Source organism: Urocitellus parryii, chromosome 2 (assembly GCF_045843805.1).
Source record: "Urocitellus parryii isolate mUroPar1 chromosome 2, mUroPar1.hap1, whole genome shotgun sequence".
In the NCBI taxonomy this organism is placed as follows: Eukaryota; Metazoa; Chordata; class Mammalia; order Rodentia; family Sciuridae; genus Urocitellus; species Urocitellus parryii.
Genome location: NC_135532.1, coordinates 67697881 through 67710725, shown reverse-complemented (window position 1 = coordinate 67710725; position 12845 = coordinate 67697881). Strand labels below are relative to the sequence as shown.

General features: G+C 34.7%; 1 protein-coding gene across 3 annotated transcripts in view; it reads right to left on the bottom strand.

The window, feature by feature from the left end:
* Uchl3 (ubiquitin C-terminal hydrolase L3) overlaps window positions 1-12807 on the bottom strand; it is a 58748-nt gene extending 45941 nt beyond the window's left edge. The window contains exons 1-2 of one of the 3 annotated variants that reach the window (XM_077795214.1): window positions 12710-12807; window positions 1133-1261 (exon numbers count right to left, since the gene is read on the bottom strand). In XM_077795214.1, coding sequence (XP_077651340.1) covers window positions 1133-1261; window positions 12710-12751 — 171 coding nt within the window. In that variant the 5' untranslated portion in view covers window positions 12752-12807. Of the gene's footprint in view, window positions 1-1132; window positions 1262-12583; window positions 12592-12709 lie in introns of those variants that run through there. The other 2 variants (XM_077795212.1, XM_077795213.1) reach the window with 2 other exon arrangements.
* Window positions 12808-12845: the final 38 nt, after the last annotated feature.

Sequence of the window (12845 nt, the reverse complement as noted above, 5' to 3'; positions counted from 1 at the left end):
CTTAATTTCTGTGAGATTTGGATCTATTTGTTTCTGAGAAAAAGATTCCTTAAGCATGCACATGCCAAATCATTAACATTTCATTTCTTCCACATTTTCCCAAATATTTATGTCTTCATATTTTTATAACTACAAAGTTCATCTGATTGTTTCTAAGTTTAAAAATAAATATCAGAAGAATACAAACGCAAAAATTGTTTTAAACTGCACTTTAAAGTTTTAACTCCACTATAGACACACCTACACAGACACATGACATCATTCTAGGAAGACTGCAATATGGAGATTTGAATTTCAATACAAAGATCTAAGAATATCTGTTTATAATCCCCAACACATCCTAAGTCTGCTGATTAAGCTATTTAACCTTAGCAATGCCCTCCCAAATAAAGTTTATTTTGAAAATAAAGAAGAATATGTCATCAATTTCCCCTATCACCTTAAAAAAAAAAAAAAAAAAAAAGGAAGCCAGGCATATCCTGTAATCCCATCGGCTCAGGAGGCTGAGGCAGGAGGATTGTGAGTTCAAAGCCAGCCTTAGCAAAAAGCGGGGTACTAAGCAACTCAGTAAGATCCTGTCTCTAAATAAAATACAAAATAGGACTGTGGATGTGACTCAGTGGTCAACTGCCCCAGAGTTCAATCCCTGGTTCCTCGCACCCCACCAAAAAAAGCAAAGAAAAAAGAAACAAAGGAGGTTTCTTCTTTAAAATATACTGAAAAAATCATGTATTTTATATATCAAAAACTTGAAGACAACTAAAAAAAATTGTACAATGAATCAAAATGCATTCTGCTGTCATACTGTTTTACACAGATTTAAGATTTCTCTAACACTTAAAATTTCTAAAGTACATACATCAAAATGTGATTAGATAATACATCAAAACACAATTGAGCTGGGCACTGTGGCATACACCTGTAATCCCAGCTACTTGAGAGGCTGAGACGAATCATAAATTTGAGGCCAACCTGGGCACTTAACAAGACCCAGTCTCAAAAATAAAAAAGGGCTGGGGATTTAGCTCAGTAGTATGCAAGAAGGGCAACACTTAAAAGACTTTCATCAATTAATAAAAACCCTTTATATCTTTATATTTATCAGAAACTTAGTATGTTACTTAACAATTACCTTTTCTGTAATAGGGAAGAGAAGTAACACTGCACAGACTGGTCTTGGTACCATGCTAAGGAGTTCAGGATCCATTCCGTAAACATCGACAAACTGCCAGTCAGGATGTAGACCTAATTGTTTGAGAAACTAATAAAAGAAAGGGGTAAAAAAACAAACAAGCATTAAAATGTTAACTGGTAAAAGAAAAACCAGCATAGCATTAACGGGGAAGTGAAATGATCAACACGTACATACTACATATCAAATACATAAAAGGGAACGTAATACAAATATTAATGATGCCCAATAAGGATGTGGTAAAGCAGCATATATCAAAATACCAAGTATACATCATAAATACATGTAGTCTCTACTTATCAATTATACCATATCAAATGTGAGGGGGGGAAAAAGCAGTAAATCATTCTTTCCATGAGTAGAGTGGGATGAGACAGCAATTTATTTATCACATAACAAACATTTAAAATTCATAGAATATGAAACAAACTTCTTTTCAAAATCTATTACTTTGAAATTGAATATAATAAGCCAAATCTTAACCAAATACGTACAAGTTGGCTTGACTGATATGTTAAACTCATTTTCAATCCCTGATTATTTTCCCCCCAATATCGGGAATTGAACTCAAGGGCACTCTACCACTGAATACATCTCGAGCCCTTGTTATTTTCTATTTTGAGACAGGGTCTCATACCACCACACCAAGCTCTAGATAAGCTTAACAAGCAATGTAGTCAATTAAAGAATCTCTCTGAGCATGAAAGAACTTACAGAATGAGAGAAAATCTTTGCCAGCTGCTCCTCTGACAAGAGATTGATATCCAGAATATATGAATAACTCAAAAACTTTACCACCAAAAAAACAAACAACCCAACCAATAAAAAAGCAAGAGAATTTGGAGCTAGGATTGTGGCTCAGCAGTAGAGTGCTCACCTAGCATGTGCGAGGCCCCGAATTCAATCCTCAGCACCACATAAAAACAAAATAAAGGAGGCTAGGATTGTGGCTCGTCTAGCATGTGCAAGGCCCTGGGTTCGATCCTCAGCACCATATAAAAATAAAATAAATACAATAAAGATATTGTGTTCAATTACAACTAAAAAATGAATATTTAAAAAATAAATAAATAAAAATAAAGATGTGTCCAACTACAACTAAAAACAATATTTAAAAAAAAAACAAGAGAATTTAACAGATAGTTTCCCAAAGAAGAAACACAGCCAACAAATATATGAAAAAAATGTTCAACATCTCTAGCAATTAGAGAAATGCAAATCAAAACTACACTGATTTCATCTCCAGTCAGAATATCAATTATCAAGAACACAAATAATAATAAATGCTGATGAGAATGTAGGGGGGGAAAGGTGCACTCATACATCACTGGTGGGACTACAAATGAGTATAACCACTCTAGAAAGGAGTATGGAGATTCCTCAAAAACTAGGTATGGAAACATCATATGACCCAAATGTCCAACTCAAAAGAACCAAAATCAGTATACTATAGTGATACAGCCACTTTAATGTTTATAGCAGCATAATTCACAACAGCCAGATTATGTGATCACTCCAGATGCACGTCAATAGATGAATGGATCAAGAAAATGTGATATAAAAACACAATGGAGTTCTACTCAGTCTCAAAAGAATAATGAAATTATGGCATCTGTCAGTAAATAAGAGATGGAGAACATCATGCTAAGTGAAATAAGCCAGACTCAGAAAATCAAGGGTCAAATGTTCCCTCTCATATATGACAGCTAGAACAAAATAAGGGAAAGAAGATGGCAGGAGGAAAGGGGTAGGGGACTGGATATCATCAATATACATGAATAACTAAAAAAATTTACCACCAAAAAAACAAACAAGCCAACCAATAAAAAATCAAGAGAATTTGGGGCTAGGATTGTGGCTCAGCAGTAGAGCGCTCAATGGAGAAGGAGGAGATCAAGAAAGGAGGAGGAGGAATGGGAAAGGGGAAGAAATATGGAATGAATAACAAAATCCCATTATATGCTTCTGTAAATATACCACAGGAAATTTCACCTTCATGTATATGTATAGAATACCAATTAAAAATAAATAAAGGAGCAAATGGAAGATCAGTAGAGTAGAGAAAGGAGACTAGGCAGAGGGAGCCAGGAAAGAAAGGGGTGGGAAGCAGGGACTGAAATCAAATTCCATGTATATAAGATTTTGTCAAAATGAACCCAACTACTATGTATAACTGTAATGCTCTAATAAAAAAAATTTAAGAACCTCTCTTGGCAGAATATGCTCAACATCTATTACGTTCATAATTGCATCAAGTCACATACAATAGTCTGGGCCCTGGAAATCAATGGATAACCTATATTATATTCATTCTTCACCTGATTCCTATTCATGTCTTCAGATTTAATAAAGTTCACTAACACACTCCAAACTATTTTCCTTTCCCTTCTCCAAATTTCCTACTTAAAGTCCTTTTCAATAGTCAATTTTATCTAGTAACCAAAAAGAATAAAAGCTGATTTCAACTCAAGGGAAAGAACTCTTTTTAATCCCACTGCTTAATAATGTACCTGGACAAACCAGAGATACTGAAACTATATTTCTTGAACTAAACTAAAAAGTATATATGTCTATTTTAATATAGATAACCTAGCTAGTCATCTCTGAACATGTGTCAGTTAGGCTTATGTTAATAACTAATTTTTAATATATTTGTTTATTTTATGTTAATTAAAGAGGTAAACAAGACACACTTGGCTCTTAATCTAAAACTTAGCATTCATTTAATCAACTCTGAATACTACCAACAAAGGAGCAGTGGCTCTAAAAGGTACCATTAAAGAAAAATATCACAAACCCTGATTAGAGAATTTAAATTTATTTGCTAATTTTTTTGTATGCACAAAGTCATACAATTATAAAGTTATAAAACAATATTGTTCACATGACAGCATAATTTAACATCTGTGGTGCAAATTAAAAACAACAAACATTTTAGTGAAAAAGTAGCCTGGAAAAAACTGGTTCAATTATTGAACAACAAAGGGTCTTCACTATAAATCTACTCAATATCAGCCAAAGATAACAAGTATGCAAGATTCAGGATCTAAAGAAAGCAACTGCAGTGAGACTGATTAGTATCAAACTGAGGACACAATGAATAATTACTTAGCATATTTATCATAAATTTTAACCTTTTTAAAAACTTTTTATTTCTATCACCAATCAAAGAAATTCAATTCAATAAATATCTATTAAGTACATTAGTTACATCCTCAGGCTCCAGAATGCCTTAAGTTAGACACATTGGAAGTCATCATGAAAATAAAAAATAAAAGCACTATCAAGACTAACTGTCCCTGGAATTGGAAAGAAAAGGTAGAGAAGAGTATTCAACTTTTACTTCTCATTAAAAAAAAAAAAAAATCATGAAAATGTTATACTTTTATCAGCCTGCCTTTGTTTATTTTTATGTGGTTCGAAAGATCAAAACCCAGTGCCTCACACATGCTAGCCAAGTGCTCTGCCACTGAGCTACAGCCCCAGCCTTGAAAACCTGTGTTATTTAAAAGGAAACATGTGTTTAAAATTATCATGTGAAAATTTAAGAAAGGAAATTTTCTAAAATGGTGTGAACCCAACTTTTTATTTTCTAATATTTTAAAAATGTGCTATTTTTATTTCATAATAATTATATGTAATTTGTAAGTTATATATCTATATATGACACTAGTCTTCTGGATTTTCTGTCTGAAATACTGGGTAATAAAATAAGAAAATTTGACTGATTAGCTCACTGAATTTTCATGTTTCCACAATTATAGCCAATTGAGAAACATAATTAATAAAATACAACATGTGTCACTGAGGAATTTTTTTAGTCCACTTTTCTTCCCCTTGTGGTATAAAGATTAAATGCAGGGTCTTGTGCATTGTAAGCAAGTGCTCTACCACTGAGCTACATTCCCCAGCCGTATTTTTTTTAACAACTATTTTAATTTACAAAATAATACCAGTTTGCAAAAAAATAAATAGAAGGACATCTATATATTTTGTGGAGAAGGGTACCAGGGATTGAACTCAGGGACACTTGACCATTGAGCCACATCCCCAGCCCTATTTTGTATTTTATTTATAGACAGGGTCACACTAGGTTGCTCAGTACCTTCTTGCTTTTGCTGAGGCTGGCTTTGAATTTGTGATCCTCCTCCCTCAGTCTCCAGAACCACTGGGATTACAGACGTGTGCCACCACGCACAGCAGTACCCTATTTTCTAACTTTAGTCACAATGAACTCTTAAGAGTTCTATAAGAATTATCAATTTCCTCCAGGTTTTTACATGCAACCTATCAAAAAATTGTTAGTCCCCCCCCCTCATTTTGGGGGTGAAATTTAAATAACAAAAACTGATTTTTAAAATTTTAAAAAGTAGAAGAATAAAATTCACTTTCCTTTCCAATTTATCCAAAAGCCACTTTATTTGTGTGCTTTTTTGGGGAGGGAGGGTTTTTTTTTTTCTTTTTTGTGTGTGCTAGAGATTGAACCCAGGGCCTCCCACATACTAAGCACATTTCTACCACAGAACTCACCCTCTGCTCTTCTTTGGTCTTTATTAGTCTACTCATAGATTCTTCCTTGCTACTAATTCATTAATGATTTAAATTATGACAAAAATTATACTTATATAATAACTGTTTCATATTTCTACCAGTAAGAATATACTAGTAGTAACTGCTGAGTGTAGAACAAGAAGAATAACTAATAGTTAAATAAGGAATTGCAGCTTGGAAACTAGCACCCCCCACACACACACACACGTTTTGTTATTGGCATGTAATCATTGTACATATAACAGGGTTTTCTGCATATTTGTACATGCATATAATATAACAATATAATTTGGCTGATATCACTTGCCAGCACTTTCCCCCAAAAAAATAATTTTAATGGACTGAGTAAAACACACAGACACACACACACACACACACACACACACACACACAAAAGGAAATTATTTAAGCCCAGAATGAGGAAATACTGTAAATATTTTATGAGGGAATTAAGAAAAAAGGTTTACTGCTACAATGGAATAACTACAAATTGTCAACAAGAATGATGCATTGCTAGTCTGCTTTAAAAGAAGCTTCATTCAAGGAAATGTAATAATAGCCTACTATACTGAACAAAGATGATGCAGCATGAACTATGATATCAGTTCTGGGAGGCATACTTTATAAAGGTCAGTGACCAAGAGAAGGCAGCCCTAAGAAAGCTGACCAGGAAAAAGGTTTTGAAAGACATCAGAGTTGAAAATTATAGGCATGTTCAGACATCACTTAAATTATTGTGATCCATAACACCAGATATTTTTAGCAATATCAAAGAAGAGCAATTAGATTAACTCTGTATGGTTTCAACGGGAGAACTGATTATCAACTAGAGGAATTTATGGTAAAGCAGATTTTGTTTAAGTATAAGAAAAAAAATATATAATTCTTCTAATTATATATTATTTTCATTACTATAATAAAAAATTAAACCACCTTAGGAGATAGAATGCTGCTCATTAAAATATTCAACCAAAAATTCATACATTAAAAATAATTCTGGGAGGCTGGGGCTGTAGCTCAGTGGTAGAGTGCTTACCTAGAATGCATGAGGTACTGGGTTCGGTCCTCTGCACCATATAAAAATAAACAAATAAAATAAAGGCATTCTGTCCATCTACAATTACAAAAAAAAAATTTTTTTAAGATAATTCTGGGAAAGATTTTCTAGAGCAGGAAAGCAGCTTTATGAGATCTACCTGTTGAGAACCCCCTATGAACCAGGCACTATTCTTGGTACTTCAGAAATGTCCCTGCTCTCAAAGACCCTGTATTCTGGTGGTAAACAAGATAAACAAGTAAATATATAAACAAACAAGATAATTTCACAAAGTAGAAAGCATTTTGAAGAAAATAAAAAATGGATGATAGTACAAATTTGAGGGGGATACTTTAAATGTGTTATCAGGAAAAGAACACTGAGGAGATAAAGTTGAGCCACAGATGTCAGAAAAGAACCAACCATGAATCAGTCTAGACTACAATGATTCAAGAAAAGAATGAGGATGTGCAGACTCTGAAACAGGAACAAGCTCCTCAGTCAAGCGACACAGCATTGGCAGAGATGGAGAGTACCACTTCATCCCATCACACGATAAGCTTGCATTGTATTCTAAGGATAAGCAGTGGGGAAGACCATTCAAGTATTTTAAGCTGGGAACCACAAGATGTAATTTGCATTTTTAAATAGCCATTTTGGGTGTTTTAAATCCATGTGTGTGTTTTAAATGTGTACAGAGAACAGGGAGGCAAAAGGAAAAGCAGAACTAGTAAAAAGGCTACCATAATTGTCTAAGCTAAGGATAACGATGGCTTGCATTATGGTAGCTGAAATGAGAATGGACAGATTTGGGATAGATTTTGAAAGAAGAGTCTATACGACCAACAGATCAATTGGATCTGAAGAATTAAAGGAAACAATTAAAAACAGCTAACATTCATGGAGTGCATGTTTTGTACCCAGACAATGTTTTGCACATTTTATATTTAGTAGTATGTTTAATCCTTATAACAATCTTACAAGATTAGGAGAGATTGTTAGAAATTTAAAAACTGAGGTACAAAGAGGTTAAATAACTATCTATCATCTCAGAATTAGTATAAGGCAGAGATTTTAATCCAAGAAATCAAATCAATATACTATGATCTCTTCAAAATAGCACAGTCACAGAAGAATCAGTGACATCAACTGGAACACTGAAGAGATGATAGTACACTTAAAAGATTGAGGAAGAAATGGATTTAGAGGGAGGTAGGAAGATTAAAATCCTGATTTTTTTTTCCATATTAAATTTGAGATGTCTATAAAGCATCCTGATGGAGATATCAAAGAGGTAGTTAAATACACAGCTTCCAATTCAATGAGGAGGTCAGGGTTTAGAGGAACATGGAGTCAATGTGATAACTGATGGTATTAAAGCTATATAACACAAAACATCACTAAGGAAAAAGTGCACATATAAAAGATTAGTAGTCAAGGTTGAAGTCCTGAGTAGCTCCTCAAAAGGTAGAAGGGAAATGATCTAGTAAAGAAGATAGGAAGCAGGGCTGGGATCGTGCTCAGTTGGTAGAGTTGCATGTGTGAGGCCCTGGGTTCTATTCTCAGCACCGCATATAAATAAATTAATGAAATAAAGGTCCATCAACAACTAAAAAAAATAATTTAAAAAAAGAAGATAGGAAGCAGTAAGAGAATTAGGCAAAACAGAATTATTAGAAAAGCCAAAAAAAAAAAAGGATGCTAATTCAAGATGAATGGAGTGAGCTATACTCTACCAAATGCTGCTGATAAACCAAGAAATAAGATGACAGAACAGTGACCACTGGATCTGACAAAGTGGTGATCACTAGTAAATCTGATAACAGTAGTGACTATGAAATGATGGGAATAGAAGGAAGCTAGATAAGAGTGAATACAGAGGGGAAAAAAGAGAGAGAGATGAGGAATAACAACAGCCTGAACAATTCTTTGTTGAAAGTTACAAAGCAGGGAAACAGAGATCAAGCAGGAACTAGAAGACAACCAAGAATTTTTTTCCAAAGATTGAACCCACAAACTAGAGAATTCTATATGTTTATGGTAATAATCCAAGAAATGACCTCTATTCTACCCTAAATAAAATTATTGTGCTATAAAATACATTTATCTTCCTTTGGATATTATGCTAGGAAATGTTACCCTCTCAATAAAATCACAATTAGAAATTATTCTAGAAATTATTCAATACTAAAAATAATTATTTCTAAAACAACAGTATTTTATATATATATATATGAACACACACACAAATGTGATATATACTATATATAATTTGCTACGCTATACATAAATCACACACAAAAAAATCACATGGAAAATCTAGTATGGCCGTATCTGACATATGATAGTCCATACAATAGAGTCTACTTCTAAAAAGAGTTACAATTTTTTTTTTATATTTAAAAAATTTAGTTATAGATGAACCCAATATCTTTATCTTGTTTATTTTTATTTATTTTTTATGTGGTGTTAAGGATCGAACCCAGTGCCTCACATGTGCAAAACAAGCACTCTGCCACTGAACCATAACCCCAGCCCCAAGAGTTACAATTCTTGATGCTTAATCATTTGTAATTTTTTGTTAGCATCGAGCTGCTTTTACCCCTTTAAATACATATGTAAATAAGGTAGAACTTAAAATGTTTATAATTTTTTATCACTTTACTGATTTTCTTCTAAGTAAGTTCCCATATGTGGCATGACAAAATATCCTCAAAAGGGGTTGTGAGCATACTAAAGAATAAGAGAAGTCACTGCTTACCACATCTACTGAGATACATGATTACTAGCTCATGTCTAACAATTAACATGTTGACAAGTGATGGCCATTCCTATATAACACCAGGCATTAATACAGTATAAAACAGTATTTGCTGAAACTAAGAGTTAGTAATACATGCAACTACCAGAGGTAATAGGGTAAGATCAAGTAAGTTTCCTGATCCCATTAGGCTGAGAAAATAAGAATGGGGATGAATATTGTTATTGGAGTTTATTAATTCTTCAAATCTTAAGTCAGTTAATTCAATTTCTATTCACTTTCTATTCTCTGTTTTGCACAGGACATTTTGAGAATAAGGAATCACAAAGATTTGGGTTAAAACTAGCCATTTAGATGTATTTTATAGTTATATGAAGGTCATCTAGGAATAAGGCCCATTAGCACTAAAATCACAGAATGAGTTTTCAGTTATATAAGCTTATGTCATTAAAACAATTGACAACACTATTTAGAAACAGTCATTTAATCTATTAATAGTTTTTTAATCGATTAATTGATTGACTTTTGAATGGCTTGGAAATATAAGGATAAGCTACTCTTAGTTGTAATATATTATCCTTTTTTATTGCTGATGATATGCTCTTGGTAATTATTTTGAGAGTCTGGGAACATTTTGTTGAAAACTTTTATACCCATGTTCATGAGTGATATTGGTGTATACTTTTTTCTTATGGAATATCTAATTTTAGTGTCAGGATAGTGCTGGCCATAAATGGGTTGAAAAGTGTCTCCCCACTTTCACGTTCATGTAGAATTAGTATTATTTGTTCCTTTAAATGATCATCCCAAGAAAAGCATAAAAATTATTTGGAAAAAAATGAACATTCATTGATTCATAATAAAAATCTCAACAATATAGGAAAAATTGGGAACATCACTATCTAATAAAAAGCACCTACTAAATACTTACAGCTGGCATATTTAATGAATGTTTAAATGTTTTTTAAGTAAGATCAGGGACGTGTCTTTCTCCATCGTATTCAGCTTTGTACATGCAGTCCTAACCAATGGAACAGGGCAAGAAAAAGAAAGACATACAGAAAAGGAAGAAATAAAATCATCTATTACCTGGGCATGATGGCACATGACTATAATCCCAGCAACTTGGGAGAATGAGCAAGGGGATCACAAGTTACAGGCTAGCCTAAGTGAGACCCTGCCTCAAAAAATAAAATGGGCTGGGGTGTAGCTCAGTAGCACAAATACCACCCCAAACAAAAAATCTTTTCATAGACAACATGATTATCTACATAAAAATCCCAAGGCAGTTATAAAAGTGGAAGGGCGGCGGGAGGGTTGAACTAATAAGTGTATTTATCAAGGGAGCAGGATACTAAGATATTTTAAAAAATTAATGTCTACATATAACAATGGACAATTCAAAATAGAAATTCTAAACAGTACCATTAACAGCAGCAACAAAAATCACTAATTGCATAAGTATAAATCTAACATGTTGAAACTAAAAAACACTGATAGAAATCAAAGATGACCTAAATAAAAGATGAGATGCACCTCCTTTATGGATTACAAGACTCAATATTATTAAGACATTAACTTCTCCCAAAATACATCTATAGATTTGACACAATCACCATCAAAATTTTTTTATAGGACTTCTTACAGAAATTGACAATCTGATTCTAAGATTTATATGGAAAGGAGAAGTAACTAGAAGCCTGAACAATTTAGAAAAAGAACAAAGCTGGATTCATAATATTTGATTTGAACACTTGCTATAAATCAAAACAGTGTGGTAATGGTAAAAGAACAGATACATATATAAATGGCGCAGAAAAATGTCCAGATACACGGTAAACTAATTTTTCACAAAGATGTAAAAAAAGTTTTGGATTTTTCTCTTGGCAAAGGGGACAAAGTGTATTAGTGAAAAAATGATCAACAAATTTCAATGAGGGCTGGGGGGACAAATGAAAATTAACATCAATAGGAAAAGATACTAAAAGAATATTTGCTAGATTTTAAGTTTTCAATATTTCTAGGTTACTAACAAGATAAAAATTGTGGTAATACTCACTTCAAAGGAGTATAATAAACCTAAATAAGAAGATAAAGAGGGTTGCTGCTTATATTATGTTAAAGCCTATCTACTTTCCTTATATAAAGAATTTTCTGCAAGCTTTGAAAAACAAGAAATAATTATTAAAGTACATGATGAATCTTTATTCCTTGGTGATAAGAAAAATTAAGGGTAAAGAAGAGTATAGCACATGATAAACTAAGAGGGTAATATAAAGTAAACAAGCTGTGGAGAATGAAATAAATAGGAAAAGAGAAGACACATCTGAGTAAATCAAAATTTTTTACCTTATAGCACTTATTCTTTTAATTGAGTGGCTGGAAGATGTTTCCTCTTCCTCCCTAACCCCCACTCATCAATACCCAAAACAGACTTCAACAAGAGTGGCAGATGGCAAATAATGGTGTGGGAACTATTGAACTGTGCTTCCAAAGGCATGAAAAGTAACTAAATGTCCAGTTCAAAAGCTTGGAAGGGAAAGGGGGCGTGGCAGGAAAGAGAAGTGACCTGATGGGGCAAGAGAAGATGATTGGAAGATGATTTCATAGTGCAGGAGGTGGATGAAATTACAAGGACTGGGTGGGCGAGTTTACAGAGCTTGGAGTTAGGAAGTGTTGGCAAATTAGTCACCCAGAAAGTACCGGAGTAGGACAATTATGGAATCGGCACTAGCAGGAGGCGAAACGAGGAGGAAGAGCAATTGGAAAACAAGGTGAGTCCCTCAAACCTGAGCCCGAGGCCCCAGGAAACCAGATGCCCGGGAAAAGGACTAGCGGAGGGGCTGAGACGCCAGGAGCATCTCCAGGAGCCAGGTGGCAGGGAGACGGCCTGAAGGGGAGGACCCGCCCGCAGCCGAGTACGAGGGGCTTCGCGGAATTCAATCCCAGCATCCTGGGGAACGTGGAGGTGAAGTCTAGCAGCTAAGCTGGCCGAGAAAACAGAAAGGACTCCGAGGTCCAGGGCGACAGACACCTCACTCACCTGGTTGGTGACCTGAAACGAAACAGACAACACGACTTAGAGACAAACTGGCGCGGACTAGCTGCAGCAGCCCGCCTCCCTCTTCTCTTCCCGAGACCCCCCGGCTTGGACCCCAGCCGTGCTCACCTCAGGATTGGCCTCCAGCGGCAGCCAGCGTTGGCCCTCCATGGCCGCTCTGCCCGGCCCCTCTCCAGTTCTGACAGCCACCGCCGCCGCCGCTTCCGCCCCCGCGCGCCTTGACCTGGGACTGTCCAATCCGCCG